A 15368-nucleotide genomic window follows, 5' to 3' on the forward strand; every position below is an offset into this window, starting at 1 on the left:
GTGTTTGTTAGGGCGGGGGGAAAAAATCGAAGGGCGGGTTGCTGCAGATGTGTTTTTTGCCTTTTTGTTTCTTGAATGTTTATTACAAAAAACGAACAAACCTCAAAAGCAGAGTGACACGTGTGTGTGTGTGTGTGTGTGTGTGTGTGTGTGTGTGCGGACAGTGGCACCTCTACCTAAGAATGCCTCTACTCACGAACTTTTCTTGATAAGAACCGGGTGTTCAAGATTTTTTTTACCTCTTCTCAAGAACCATTTTCCACTTACAAATCCGAGCCTCCAAAACTGTAACCGGAAAAGGCAGGGAGAAGCCTCCGTGGAGCCTCTCTAGGAATCTCCTGGGAGGAAACAGGGCTGGAAAAGGCGGGGAGAAGCCTCCGTGGGGCCTCTCTAGGAATCTCCTGGGAGGAAAGGGCCAGAAAAGGCGGTGAGAAACCTACGTGGGACCTCTCTAGGAATCTCCTGGGAGGAAATGGAACCAGGCAGAGTCCATAAAAGGACTGTCAGTACAAAGCCACATTTGCAAGAAAAACACACGTCGTAAATTGCTTTAGACCAGGGGTGTCAAATTCAAGGTCCCTGGACATGTTCTGGCCTCTGGGATTTTTAATTTAATTTAATTTAATTTAATTTAATTTAATTTAATTTAATTTAATTTAATTTGTATAATTTAATTTAATTTGTATAATTTAATTAAATTAATAATTCAATTCAATTCAATTCAATTCAATTGACTTCTCTTCTGTCCAATACCGTAGGACTCAGTTCAGTTTACAGCAATATAACACACAATAAAATACAATACTGAAAGAAGTCAAAAATAATCCTAAAACATTAAAATAATAAAAACAATAGACCCAGCCTGCAAGGCTGCCCTGGAATCAGCAAAGAACCGGTCTGCGGTGCTCCTGCTGGCGAAAACGGATCTGGGAAGGGCTGCACACAGCCCTCCTTGAGCTCCGTTTTCGGCCGCAACAGCTTCCTGCAAACCTCGTCGGCGAAAATGGAGCTTGGGGAGGCCACGCGTGGCCCACCCAGGCTTTGTTTTGGGCCACAACTGCTTCCTGCAATCCTTTGCCAGCGAAAATGAAACTTTGGGGGGGGGGGTTGCGCATGTTCCGTCCCCGGCTCCAATTTTGGCCGTGACGGCATCCTGTAGCTCGTCAGTAAAATAGAGCTTGGGGAGGCCACGTATGGTCGACTTGGCTTTGTTTTGGGCTACGTCCACCCCCTGCACCCCTTTGCCAGTGAAAACCGAGTTGGGGAGGCCACGCATGGCCCATCGGCTTCTGTTTTCAGCCTTCCGCCAGCGAAAACAGACCTTGGGGTAGGCTGTGTGAGTTGGCCACGCCCAATATTGGGTTCCTACCTGGACTGGCAGGGGGGGAAGGCATTCTGGTAGTGAGAATGGAGCTGCGTGAGCATCTCTGGGCGACCGACGGGCATGCACGCGCATCGGAGCGAGATTTGGCTTCTGTGCATGCACAGGAAGTAAAATCTTGCGAGAGGACAAGCAAGATTTTGGCAATTTTTGCTTCTGCGCATGTGTAGAACAACCCCCCCCAAATCTCATGTGCCCACGCATCTTCTCACAAGGTTTGCTTCCTGCGCATGCACAGAAGCCAAATCTCGCGCCCGCCGGCCACCCAGAGCTGCGCACATATCTGCATCGGTGGCGGAGGTAAGTTGCAACCCCCGTGTGGACACGCCCCCAGGGCCACGCCCTCCTCCTCGCCCCTCCAGATCAAATATAAAACCTTGTTGCGTCCCTCAATGAAATGATGTTTGACCCCCCCTGCTTTAGACCAGTCTCATTCCGAAGGAAGCCTACAGCTTCAGATACGATTGGTCTCGCATCTGATAGTTGTAGCTCAGGGTTGAAAGCTGGGTGGTTTTCTTGTAGACGTTTTCATGACCCAAACTAGGAAACTCGGCCCTGATGACATTACCTAGTTGGGTAACGAAACATCCGCAAGAAAACCAAGCAAGTTCAGAGCGCGTCAAGGACACCGGTGCCTCGCGGTCGCTGTCCCCTCGGTTGATAGCCTTGCAAGCACCCTAATCAATTGGAGGTTGGTCATTTTGTCACGCTTTGCCCCGATTGGCTACGGCAATGCGCAAATCCACGATTCAGGGAGGGCGCAGCCTTCCTGGATGGTTGTTTTTCCCGCCCTTCACTTGAAACTCTTCCCGGGGTGGGGTAATGTGAGGGAGGGTGATGCAGACGAAAATTATGGATCAATTGCTTCGGTTTGTGTAGTTTGTCCCTGATTATTTGCACACTGTATTCTATTTATGTACTATATATAAAAAGGAGGTGATTTTACATCTGGCTCAAGACCCTGTTCATTTCCACGGGGGCCACCAAAGTGAAGTCGCTGCTGGATCTCCAATTGGAATTTGACGCAAAGATCCCACCCAGCGACCTTTGGGGGGTTTTGGACCCAGAGTCTCCCCCAGTGCCAACTATTTTATCGGCGCTGCTTTCCTCTCTGCACTAAACCCAGCGATCCGTGGGTGTTACCACGGCACTAGCTCGAGTGACCTTAAAGAAAGGAATCTCGCCTGAGTAACCTGCTAAATTGAAGACTTTATTGTGTCCACCTAACTGATGAAGCAGGTAAGAAAGTACTACTGCTCCATGTCAGATAGAAGGAACCAGCTACTACTCATTTCAGCATATAATATGCTAGTTATAGTGTACGTTTGCCCAGGACAGACTCTTAATTCACCTAAGTTTGTAGTAACTTTTATGTTGCTTCCAATATATTGGTGGTTCTTGTCTATTTCTGGTTTTATCGGTGCAAGTGGTCCTCCATAGCGGAGGCCAAAAATTTCTATCGCTGAGCGAGACATTTATTAAGTGAGTTCTGCCCCATTTTACAACCTTTCTTACTACAAGTTGTTAAGCAAATCACTGCAGTTAAGTCAGTAACGGAGTTGGCTCGGTGAATTTGGCTTCCCTGTTGACTTTGCTGCTCGGAAGGCTGCCGGTGACCCCCCCAGACGCTGCGACCGTCATTACCGTGAGTCAGTGGCTTTTAGCGTCTGAATTTTGCATCATGTGACCATGCGGGTGTGGTCGCAAGGATAAAAAAGAGTTGTAAGTCACTTATTTCCACTGATGATGGAACTTTGGTCACTAAATGAACTCTTATAAGGTGAAGACTGCTTGTACCAACAACACAATTAAGATCGGTAGCCTGGAGGTAGAATATATGAGGGTCGCCCAGAAAGTAATGCACCACTTTTTGTTTTCTCAGCCTACAGTAATGATATGAATGCGAAACTTTAGATATACACTATTTGAATTGTCAGGAGTATGTGTATAAATTTTGTGTTTCTTCAGACAGATAGTGTAGTTGCAGCAGTCTTTTGAAAGTGATGTACATTGCAAGCAGCATGTTATTGAATTTCTCACTGCGGAGAAAAACTGTTGGGAACATTCACAAACGTTTGTGTACAGTTGATGGAGAATCTACAGTCGACAGAAGTACGGTTAGTTGCGGAAGACATTTTGAGGATGACGAAGGAGTGGTAGCAACAGGGCATGCACGCCCTTGTGTCTCGCTGGAGGAAGGCCATAGAAAAAAAATGGTGCATTGCTTTGTGGGTACCCTCGTATAACCTGTGGCATGCAGAGCCATCTCTCCGGGCACGCGAACTGTCGGCTTCCGGGGTGCTGGCCAGCTGGTCTTCACATGTGTAGGAGCGCTGGAAACCGGAGTAGCAGCTGCCTGGTGCGCATTCATGCTCTGGGAAGATCATCTGGTTTCCGGCACGACCCGCTGGTCGCCAAGTGTGCATGTGCACCAGAAATCAGAAGACTGGCGCACACATACACACTGGAAACCAGAGGATCATCTTCCTAGCACATGATATGCACTGAGCGGCTGCTCTTCCGGTTTCTGGCACAGGTATACACACCCGTTTTAGCCATTGGTACTGAAAAGTTTCACCAACACTGACCTCGTGCAAGTCAAATGTAATTGGCTCCGGATGTAAGTGGCTCCGGATATGATTGACGTGTCACCTGGAGCTCCAGGTGACACGTCAATCATATCCGGAGCTCCGACATGCTCATTATACAGAAAAAGTGCAGGTAACCGCGCTCAACATTTCCGTGGTGAAGTTGAAAACATTGGTTTTTGCCTCGTTTTACCCCCTTTCCTGCTGCAGTTGTTTAAGCGAATTGTTGCGGTTGACAAGTTAGCGGTTGTTAAGTGAGCCTGGCTTTCCCGCTGACTTGGCTCGTCAGTCGCAAAGGGGGATCACGTGATCCTGACCGTCATAAATGTGAATCTGTTACTGAGCATCTGCATTTTGATCACGGTGATGCCAACGGGGGTGGGAAATTGCCTTCTCGGTGCCGTTGCAACTTTGAAAACAGCCCCTAAACAAACTGTTGTAAGTCGAGGACAACCTGTAGCGTTTAGCATTGAAGAATGCCATTTGATAAATAGCACACTAATAGCTGTAGTAGCTACTAGCATGGGTAGCATTTTCCTCAAGCACTGTTATGTTGGATAAAGAATAGAGTAGCGTAAGAGTAGAGTAGTGTTCCCTTGATTTTCGCGGGGGATGGGTTCCGGGACCGCCCGCGAAAGTCGAATTTCCGCGAAGTAGAGAAACGGAAGTAAATACACTATTTTTGGCTATGGACAGTATCACAAGCCTTCCCTTAACACTTTATACCCCTAAACTGCAATTTCCCATTCCCTTAGCAACCATTTAGATTATTACTCACCATGTTTATTTATTAAAGTTTATTAAAAAAAATATTTATTAAAGGCGGACAAAAGTTTGGCGATGACGTCTGACGTCATCGGGCGGGAAAAACCATGGTATAGGGAAAAGAACAGCAGTATTTTTTAATTAATATTTTTGAAAAACCGTGGTATAGCCGTTTCGCGAAGTTCGAACCCGCGAAAATCGAGGGAACACTGTATACTAGAATAGAATAGGAATTGGAAGGGACCTTGGAGGTCTTCTAGTCCAACCTCATGCTTAGGCAGGAATCCCTATGATACCCATGATAGTGAGGTCGCACACAGAATCCACTGTGGGCACGCGCCTCGTCGCCAGCTGGTCTTCAGATTTCCAGTGCTCCGGCGAACGCACATGTGTTTCAGTTTGGGTACTTATGCCAAAAAAATGTTCGCCATCACCGCCCTATGCCATTTCAGACAAATGGTTGTCCATCTATTCTTAAAATCTTGCAGTGGTTGAGCATCCATAACTTCTGGTGGCAAGTTGTTCCACTAATTAACTGTTTTATCAGGAAAAAATGGCTTCCGGTTGTTAAATTTCTTCAGAGACCTTTGAATTAACAGACTAACGGGCTCCACGTTTGCATTTGTTGCGCTTAGTGACTAGCGGCATCTTTCGGCCGAGGCAAAGTCTGCTGAGGAGCAGCTAAGGTACTTACTACGCCGTTTCAATGTACATTTCCTTACAACAGCAAATTCGCAAAGCAAGCGGGTTTAAAACTGACATAATTGTGATTTATTAACATGAATTAAAATGCCCAACCAGTGCTGCAATGTGACAGTATATTAAAAAAAAAATTAAAAGTTCATATACTGTACTACTTTCACAAAGATCACACGCTTTTGCAAAAGACTTGTATGTACAATACTATATCAAATGAGAAGCGTTAAGCAGTTTTACACGCAAAAGGAACAGTATTTACAGCACTCGTCCGAGACATTAGAAACAATCTATACATTAAATTACAATGTCTGAAAAGAAGTATTGGAAATAAAGGAGCCATGTTCACACCAAACTATAAAAAAAAGATCTGTATTGCGCCTTCTACTATCTGCACACAAAAACTGTTGACAGATGGGAAAAAAAATATCTGTTAGTGCCGTCCACTTAGCTGTGTACTTCTTCCTTTTTTTAATTACATATGTATAAAAAGTAAATATAGAAAACATTCACTAAATGAATTTTTTTAACTGCAACAAGAAAATTTAAAAGTTATGCAGCAAGAAATCTACTGCCAGAACAAACAGCTGGAATGTTCATGTACAAAATAATAATTTTAAAAAAAAAAACCACCTAAAAAAAACACCCTGTGGCTTTCGCCGCAGTTTTAGGGATTTTTTCTTTTTTTAAAGCAAAACTGGAAATACGATGAAAAGCACGCGCGCACTGGTGTTCACTTTTATACAAAGTATAATGTACAAGCTTTAAAAAGTACCTTGAACAGGTACATATGAAATATACAGATTTTTACAGAACATTTTTAAAATGTTTAGAAGCGAGGAGAGGGGGGAGGAGGAGGAGTCGAGGGTTCCGCTACTTTAATGCCACCCGGAACCGTGGTAATTGTTTTGAAACGTCGGCGGCACCTGTGCTCTGTGAATAGGGATTTGCCCGGGCAACGGAGATGCCTGCTGAGGTCCTTGTACGCCATGCGGAAGGGACACAGAGCCGGGATGAGGACAGAACCCGGAGGCTGTAGGGGTGGCGATACTGGTTGGTCCTTGGGGCTGGAGGTGTGAACCCTGGCCGGGGAGCGGACAGTGCGGCCCGGTTCCGGTTGGCTGATGCTGAGGTCCGGTGCCCAAAGGGGGATGATGCGGCGGCTGTGATGGGTAAGTTGACACGGTGGAATGAGCGCCAGAAGGGAACAGGGAGGGCCCCTGGTGAGACGGGTGATGTAGTCCTTGGGCCGCCACCACGTGATGACCGGAGCTTAATACACTGGAAGGTGGTGGTGGGGGCGGCGGAGGGGGCGCCGAGCTGACTGCGTGCTGGTGTTGTGCTTGCAAACCTTGGTGAGCTGTGGCGGGATGGGTAGGGAGGTGATGAGGGAGCGGGGCCGGAGGCGGCGGTGGGGGCGGAGGCAGATGGTGATTAGCGGCTTGAGAATGGATGTGAGAACTGGCGGCCACGGTGTGCACGGGATTCACCCCATGGGCCACGGCGTGCTGCGAGTTTTGCTGCGACATGAGGTGGGGGCCGGGAGCGGCGGGAGGGGGAGGAGGCGGGGGAGCCGCCGATGCCACCACGGAGCTCTGGTGATGAATACTGGCCGTTGCAGATGACAGGAAGTGCCCACTGTTGACCAGGTGGCCTGCGACAGGCTGCTGACAGGCGGTGCCGGCGAGGGCTTGATTTGGTCCGGCGGGAAAGACGTTCGGTTTGGATGGGATGCCGCTTTTGATCGGGTTGTAATTTGGAAAGTTTCCTGAGGGGGGCTGCTGGTTTTGATAGTAAGTGGAGGAAGGGGGAGGCGGGGGAGGGGGTGGCGGGGCAGCGGCGTTCAGAGTCTGTTGGTGAAACTGATTGTAAGAGACTGAAGAGGTTGGGGAAAATAATGTCCCGGTGTTCGGCTGCTGGGCGCTAGGCTGGAGAGTTTGGGGGGCGGTGTAAAAGCCCCGGTGAGAGTCTCTCTGAGGCGTCCCCACCTGAGGAGTTGGCGGGTGGTGAGGTCGGTATGGCGATCCTAACGGTTGGGAAGGAGGCTTTGGCGACAGGTAGCCGTGCTGAGCCGGGTTGAGGGGGGTGGAGGGCTTGGGAGGGTTTTCTACGTGAGGCGAAGTGGGGCAAGGCGGTTTCGGCGGTGCTGGAGGTGGCTTCTGGGAGAGCGGGTCAGCCGTGCTGCGCAGGAGGGGCTGGGAAGGGGGAGGAGGTTTCGAAAGTGCTTCGGCGTTGTTGGAAAGCGGTTTCTGTTGCTGGTCTGGTTTGGGGTGAGTTGTGTTGTCAGCCCCCGGAGTGTCTCCTGCACTCTCCCACTGGGAATCCTGCTTTGTGGGCGTTTTTCCAAGCGACTGAACAGGAACGACAGGATTTGGTGAAGAAGAAGAAGTCTGTATCAAGAGAAAGAAGCGTAAGTGCCCGTCTGTTGTCTAAAACACGTTCATTCTGGATGGGAAAAACAACAGCCGGTTCTGCACAGGCTCAAGAACAAGGGCCACAAAGAACAGCACTTCTTCACACAAGATGCTCTCACTTGCCTGACGACAACCAGTATCTAACATTATGAACCTCATGAAAAGAAAGAGACAATATCTCTGTTCTGTGAACTATATATAAATAGATAAAACCTCCGTGAGGAAAAAAACCATAGCTTTAACTAACATTTAAAGAACTCGTTTATTAAAACTTGACAACTCTTTCATTTTGCAGCCCCAAGACTGTCGCAAGAATTAGGAAGGTATATTTATATGAAGATAGCTACCCAATTCTTTTTAAAAAAATAACAATTAAGGCAATATTTAAGTGGTATAAATATTTAAGTGGTATAAATAGATCAGTTCAATCAGTTTTTTCCCGAATGCCATCACTCTACTAAACAAATAATTCCCCCAACACTGTCAGACTTTCTACTAAATCTGCACTTCTATTCTACTAGTTTTTCTCATCATTCCTTTCACCCATTTCCTCCCATGTTGACTGGATGACTGTAAGTTGTTGCTTATATCCTGAGATTTTTATTAATATTGCTTCTTCATTGCTTATTTGACCCCTATGACAATCATTAAGTGTCGTACCACATGATTCTTGACAAATCTATATTTTCTTTTATGTACGCTGAGAGCAATACACTTGGCCAATAAAAATTCTATTCTATTCTATTCTACCTGGCATTAATGGGATGATGGCTTCAATGCCATTTCAACAACTAAACATTTTGAAATCTTACTTGGCAGGCACATTCTGTAGTATTTCAAACATAGATAGCCCTCGACTTCTGACCCCAATTGAGCCAAAAATTTATGAGCGTAAGAATTTGTCAAATGAATTTGTGCCCCATTTTACGACCTTTCTTGCCCAGGTTGTTAAGTGAATCACTGTTAAGTTAGTAACAAGGATGTTAAGTGAAGCTGGCTTCCCCCTTTGCTAGTCAGAAGGTTGCAGGACAAAATCATAGGACGCTGCATAAATAGGTGCCCCGAGTCTACGGAGAGGGGCAGCATACAAATCTAATAAATAATAATAATAATAATAATAATAATAATAATAAATATGAACTATGCATCCAAATTTTGATCACGTGATTCCGGGGATGCTGCAACAGTTGCAAGTGTGAAAAAATGGTCACAAGTCATTTTTTTTTGGTGCCATTGTAACAATGAATGGCCACTAAATGAACTGTTGTAAGTCGAGGACTGTTCCATATTCGCTTACGCTGGCAAGAACTCTATCCTGTGCAATCCTTTAGTGCTGTGTTTCCTCTTTTACATTAGCTTGTATTGTGGATGGTGGGTGGTGGTGGTGGAGATCACTACTTCTACGCTTTCTATTTGATGACATCATCCTGCTGCTCACAAATGGGCGTCATAACTTCACATCTGACCTGGCCTCTATTTAAGAACTGTTTTGCTGAACTAATAAAACCAGTCAGGTCCAGCATTCCGTTTTCCACCTTCCTCTTACAAATGTTAAGGAGAGGCATACAAGTCCAATTAAATAAATGAATGTTTCTAGGAATTTAGGTCAACAGGTGTTTCTGTTTTTGGTCTCCAGCATTTGGCCATTAAAATTATGCACTGTCTCTTTACAAAAACTGTATGTTTGAATTATAATTAAATTTAGAAGCCGAGTAATAATGTTGAAGCTCTTTCTCCCTCTGTACAGTGTTCCCTCGCTTTTTGCGCGGGATGCGTTCCGAGACCTCCCGCGAAAGTCGAATTTCCGCGAAGTAGAGACGCGGAAGTAAATACACTATTTTTGGCTATGGACAGTATCCCAAGCCTTCCCTTAGCACTTTAAACCCCTAAACTGCAATTTCCCATTCCTCTAGCAACCATTCAGATTATTACTCACCATGTTTATTTATTAAAGTTTATTAAAAAAATATTTATTAAAGGCAGACGAAAGTTTGGCAATGACATATGACATCATCGGGTGGGAAAAACCGTGGTATAGGGAAAAAATCCGCAAAGTATTTTTTAATTAATATTTTTGAAAAACCGTGGTATAGACTTTTCGCGGAGTTCGAACCCGAGAAAATCGAGGGAACACTGTACATACACACACACACACACACACACAGAAGGTTGATTGTGCTGTGTAAAAGGGTTACCTTGCTTGGTTTTAGAGGACTCTTGCATGTCTTCAGAGGAGTATCTGGGGATGGACTTTCACCTGTAAGCTCAGGATTTTCAGGATCAGTTTCTGTAATAAACAAGAAATGGATTGTTGGATCTGGACACTGTTAAGAATTTTTTTGGGGGGTGGGGGGAAGAGGGTCAGATTAAATTTCATATATGCAGTAAGACCATTGTTCTAAGATCTATTAATTGGGGTGAACAGTTGCCGCCACAAACAACAGCCTTTAGACTTGTACACCGCTTCACAGTCCTCTCTAGGCGGTTTGCAGAGTCAGCCTATTGCCCCCAACAATTTGGGTTCTCTTTTTACATATTATTATTATTATTTATTAGATTTGTATGCCGCCCCTTTCCGTAGACTCGGGGCGGCTCACAACACAATAAAACAGTTCATGACAAATCTAATAATTTACAATTTAAACTTTAAAATAGTTAAAAAAACCCATTTTGAACAGACATACCTACAAACGTACCATACATAAATTATATAGGCCCGGGGGAAATATCTCAATTCCCCCATGCCTGACGACAAAGGTGGGTTTTGAGGAGTTTATGAAAGGCAAGGAGGGTAGGGGCAGTTCTAATCTCTGGGGGGAGCTGGTTCCAGAGAGTCGGGGCCGCCACAGAGAAGGCCCTTGCCCTGGGTCCCGCCAACCGACATTGTTTAGTCGACGGGACCCGGAGAAGGCCCACTCTGTGGGACCTAATCGGTCGCTGGGATTCGTGCGGCAGGAGGCGGTCCCGGAGATATTCTGGTCCAATGCCATGAAGGGCTTTATAGGTCATAACCAACACTTTGAATTGTGACCAGAAACCGATCGGCAACCAATACAGACTGTGGAGTGTTGGTGAAACATGGGCATACCTAGGTAAGCCCATGACTGCTCTCGCAGCTGCATTCTGCACGATCTGAAGTTTCCGAACACTTTTCAAAGGTAGCCCCATGTAGAGAGCGTTACAGTAGTCGAGCCTCGAGGTGATGAGGGCGTGAGTGACTGTGAGCAGTGAGTCCCAGGAGGGAGGCTGAGCTGGTCGGGATCGAACTGCTGGCAGAATTAGTCTGAAATACTGAATTCTAACCCCTGTGTGTGATCAGAAGCAACGAATCCACCTCTTACCAGAATCCTTGTCTTTCCTGTGATCACTAAGAAGCAACGCTCGCTGGTAACTTCGCTCTCTCACTTGCTCCACTGAGGTCGAAGAGGTCCTTTGAAAGAAAAAACAACCTTCTTAACTTTGTAATTGGCTTCATAACAACAAACATTAAAAGCAACTTTAATTCAGCCCCCTTGCTATCTCAAGCGAGGTTTGAAGGTGCTTCCGCGTTGGTGGCTTGTAGTTTAGTGTTCACGGAATGTTTATGCTACAGCAGTGTTTCCCAACCTTGGCAACCTGAAGGTATTTGGACTTCAACTCCCAGAATTCCCCAGCCAGCAAATATCTCCAAGTTGCCAAGGTTGGGAAACACTGTGCTACAGGGATTAAGGAAAACGCAAAGCCAGGGGGATCTGCTGTCTTAAAAAGGTCTTCGGTTTCTGGAGGTCCTCCTGGGCGCTTCTTCCTGCAAGGGAAGCCACGGGAGTAATGGTGGGTGAATCCCACGGTGATTCACGTGGTACAGGATCCAGATAAACACATGTGGAGTCTCTGGGGTAAGAACTATATAATTGCTCAGGGACTGAACAGGAGAGTGAGCTAAGCCACCTGGGTTGGTTTTTTTTAACACTGATGAAATCTGTAGCACGGCACATATTAGCCCCAAATAAGAAGATAGGTCACAAACCCAGCAAGGAGGACTCGAAGGAAGGTTGAAGGTGGTGCAATGATCCACCCTCTCTTTCTCTGCCCTAGAGTGGGGGTCCCCCAACCCCAGGCGGTGGCCCTCTACCAGACTATGCCCATTCGGAAGCGGGCTGAAGAAATGGGTGAACACACCCATGCAAAACACGTAAGCAGCAGATGAGCACAGTTAGGTGCCCAGGCCTGCCACTCACACATAACAACCCCCCCTCCCTCCCCTGCCCTGCCACAAAGCCAAAAAGGTCGGGGTCCGCTGCCCTAGAGCTGTCTTTCCCAACCTTGGCAACTTGAAGATACTATTTGGACTTCAACTGCGTGTGCTAAAATTAAAGCACTGCAGTGATTCACTTAACAATTGGGGTGAGAACGGTCGTCAAATAGGGCAAATATTTCACCTCGTTAGCAGATACTTGCGGCTCAATTATGGTTGTAAGAAACTAGCTGTATTCACAGCCAGCCAAAGCAAAGGGCACATTGGGGAAACCAGCTTTTGCCGCTGTTTTGTAGGTTCAGCTACTACTGATTGTATTTTTTAAAATTATTATTATTATTTATTGGATTTGTATGCCACCCCTCTCCATAGACTCAGGCGGCTAACAACGATAAAAACAGCATGTAACAATCCAATACTAAAACAACTAAAAAACCCCTTATTATTAAAACCAGACATACACGCAAACATACCATGCATAAATTGTAAAGGCCTAGGGGGAAAGAATATCTCAGTTCCCCCATGCCTGACGGCAGAGGTGGGTTTTAAGGAGCTTAAGAAAGGCAATGAGGGTGGGGGCAATGCTAATCTCCGGGGGGAGTTGATTCCAGAGGGCCGGGGCCGCCACAGAGAAGGCTCTTGCCCTGGGGCCCGCCAAACGACATTGTTTAGTCGACGTGATCCAGAGAAGGTCAACTCTGTGGGATCCAACTGGTCGCTGGGATTCGTGCGGTAGAAGGCGGTCCCGGAGGTAATCTGGTCCGGTGCCATGAAGGGCTTTATAGGTCATAACCAACACTTTGAATTGTGACCGGAAACTGATCGGCAACCAATGCAGACTGCGGAGTGTTGGTGTGACATGGCCATATTTGGGAAAGCCCATGATAGCTCTCGCAGCTGCATTCTGCACGATCTGAAGTTTCTGAACACTTTTCAAAGGTAGCCCCATGTAGAGAGTGTTACAGTAGTCAAACCTCGAGGTGATGAGGGCATGAGTGACTGTGATCAGTGACTCCCAGTCCAAGTAGGGTCGCAACTGGTGCACCAGGCGAACCTGGGCAAACGCCCCCCTCGCCACAGCCGAAAGATGGTTCTCTAATGTGAGCTGTGGATCGAGGAGGACGCCCAAGTTGCAGACCCTCTCTGAGGGGGTCAATGACTCCCCCCCCAGGGTGATGGACAGACAGAATTTTGCAAGCGTCAGAGAGCTCTCGGTGGTGGTTTTGCCCAAGAACTTACCACTGGGCCTCCGGATCGCTCTTTTCGCCCGACGCCTCCTTTAAGGAGGAAGCAGAGTTTTCGACCTCTTCTGAAATGGCGCCCTGCTCGGTGGCTGGCAAAGATACGGGGAGGCTGGCCGCGTGTTCCCTCTCCAGCTGCTCCCCGTTTTCACCGCTGTTGTAGCCATCAGTAGCAGCGCTGCCGTTTCCAGCCCCGGCGGCGTGAGGCAACATGCTCAAGAGAGAAAAGTTTTCTTTGGAGCCGCTTTTCCGGGCTTCTCGCTGCCTCTTGCGGTATTCCAGGAGTGACACCTAGGAAAGAAGCAAAAAGGAAAACGTGCTCTCAAATTATTTGCAGCTCAGGTTTCTTCCCCCCCACATCCGTCAAAAGATTCTCTTGTGCGCCATCACTCTACTAAACAAATAATTCCCTCAACACTGTCAGACTTTCTGCTAAATCTGCACTTCTATTCTACTAGTTTTTCTCATCATTCCTATCACCCATTTCCTCCCATGTTGACTGTATGACTGTCACTTGCTGCTTATATCCTAAGATTTTTATTAATATAGCTTCTTCATTGCTTATTTGACCCCTATGACAATCATTAAGTGTCGTACCACATGATTCTTGACAAATGTATATTTTATTTTATGTACGCTGAGAGCATCTGCACCAAGACAAATTCCTTGTGTGTCCAATCACACTTGGCCAATAAAATTCTACTCTATTCTATTCTATAATGTTGTCACTATTTTGAAAAGACCGCGAAAAATGATCTGCATCGGTTTTTGTCACGATCATCGACGCAGCTTTCTTATTTTGTGTTCTTCGACCATCTGAGTAACATGGGGCTTTTTCAAAAGGCAATTGGACTTCGTTTTTCCTTGAAGATGTTTCGCTTCTCCTCCCAAGAAGCTTCTTCAGTTCTGAAGGAAAAACAAAGTCCCAACTGCGTTCTGAGAAATCACAGGTTGAGGCAACCATGACCTGGATGACCAAGAATCTTCAGAGACCTGCCAGTTTATTCATTCGAGTGTTTTAAAAGCATAGAAACATAGAAGACTGACGGCAGAAAAAGACCTCCTGGTCCATCTAGTCTGCCCTTATACTATTTCCTGTATTTTATCTTACAATGGATATATGTTTATCCCAGGCATGTTTAAATTCAGTCACTGTGGATTTATCAACCACGTCTGCTGGAAGTTTGTTCCAAGGATCTACTACTCTTTCAGTGAAATAATATTTTCTCACGTTGCTTTTGATCTTTCCCCCAACTAACTTCAGATTGTGTCCCCTTGTTCTTGTGTTCACTTTCCTATTAAAAACACTTCCCTCTTGGACCTTATTTAACCCTTTAACATATTTAAATGTTTCGATCATGTCCCCCCTTTTCCTTCTGTCCTCCAGACTAGACAGATTGAGTTCATGAAGTCTTTCCTGATACGTTTTATGCTTAAGACCTTCCACCATTCTTGTAGCCCGTCTTTGGACCCGTTCAATTTTGTCAATATCTTTTTGTAGGTGAGGTCTCCAGAACTGGACACAGTATTCCAAATGTGGAAAGCACCAAGTTTAAAAATATTTGACACATCGGCATTAGCTTGTCTATTAATCTATACATTTCTGCTTACGAAGCACCAGCAGGTGGTCCTCAATTTATGACCGGTTGCTTAACGATGGTTTGAAATTACAACAGACTTCAAAAAAGTTACTTGCCATCCACCTTCAAAGTTACAACTGCCATGACTCCCATGTCACATGACTTGCATTCTCACAAGCTTACTTCAGACTAATCTGCTCCAGGGGGAAGAGGGCTATAGATTATCAGTTCCAACCTCCAACTACAGGCAGTCCTCGGCCTACAACAATTCATTTAGTGACTGTTCAAAGTTACAACAGCACTGAAAAAAGTGACTTAGGACCGTTTTTCACACTTGCAACCACTGATGCATCCCCAGAGTCACGTGATCAAAATTCAGACAGCTGGTAACTGTCTTCAAGTCTTCGGAGAGGGGCGGCATACAAATCTAATAAATTATTATTATTATTATGACGGTTGAACTGTCTCG

General features: G+C 46.0%; 1 protein-coding gene across 9 annotated transcripts in view; it reads right to left on the bottom strand.

The window, feature by feature from the left end:
* Positions 1 to 5482: 5482 nt before the first annotated feature.
* Positions 5483 to 15368, bottom strand: part of KMT2E (lysine methyltransferase 2E (inactive)) — a 67695-nt gene continuing 57809 nt past the window's right edge. For all 9 annotated transcript variants that reach the window (XM_070755175.1, XM_070755180.1, XM_070755184.1 and 6 more), the window contains 4 exons: positions 13318 to 13610; positions 11186 to 11274; positions 10040 to 10131; positions 5483 to 7820 (listed from right to left, as the gene is read on the bottom strand). In XM_070755175.1, coding sequence (XP_070611276.1) covers positions 6309 to 7820; positions 10040 to 10131; positions 11186 to 11274; positions 13318 to 13610 — 1986 coding nt within the window. In that variant the 3' untranslated portion in view covers positions 5483 to 6308. The remainder of the gene's footprint in view (positions 7821 to 10039; positions 10132 to 11185; positions 11275 to 13317; positions 13611 to 15368) is intronic.

The sequence above is a fragment of the Erythrolamprus reginae genome, chromosome 6 (assembly GCF_031021105.1).
Source record: "Erythrolamprus reginae isolate rEryReg1 chromosome 6, rEryReg1.hap1, whole genome shotgun sequence".
In the NCBI taxonomy this organism is placed as follows: domain Eukaryota; kingdom Metazoa; phylum Chordata; class Lepidosauria; order Squamata; family Dipsadidae; genus Erythrolamprus; species Erythrolamprus reginae.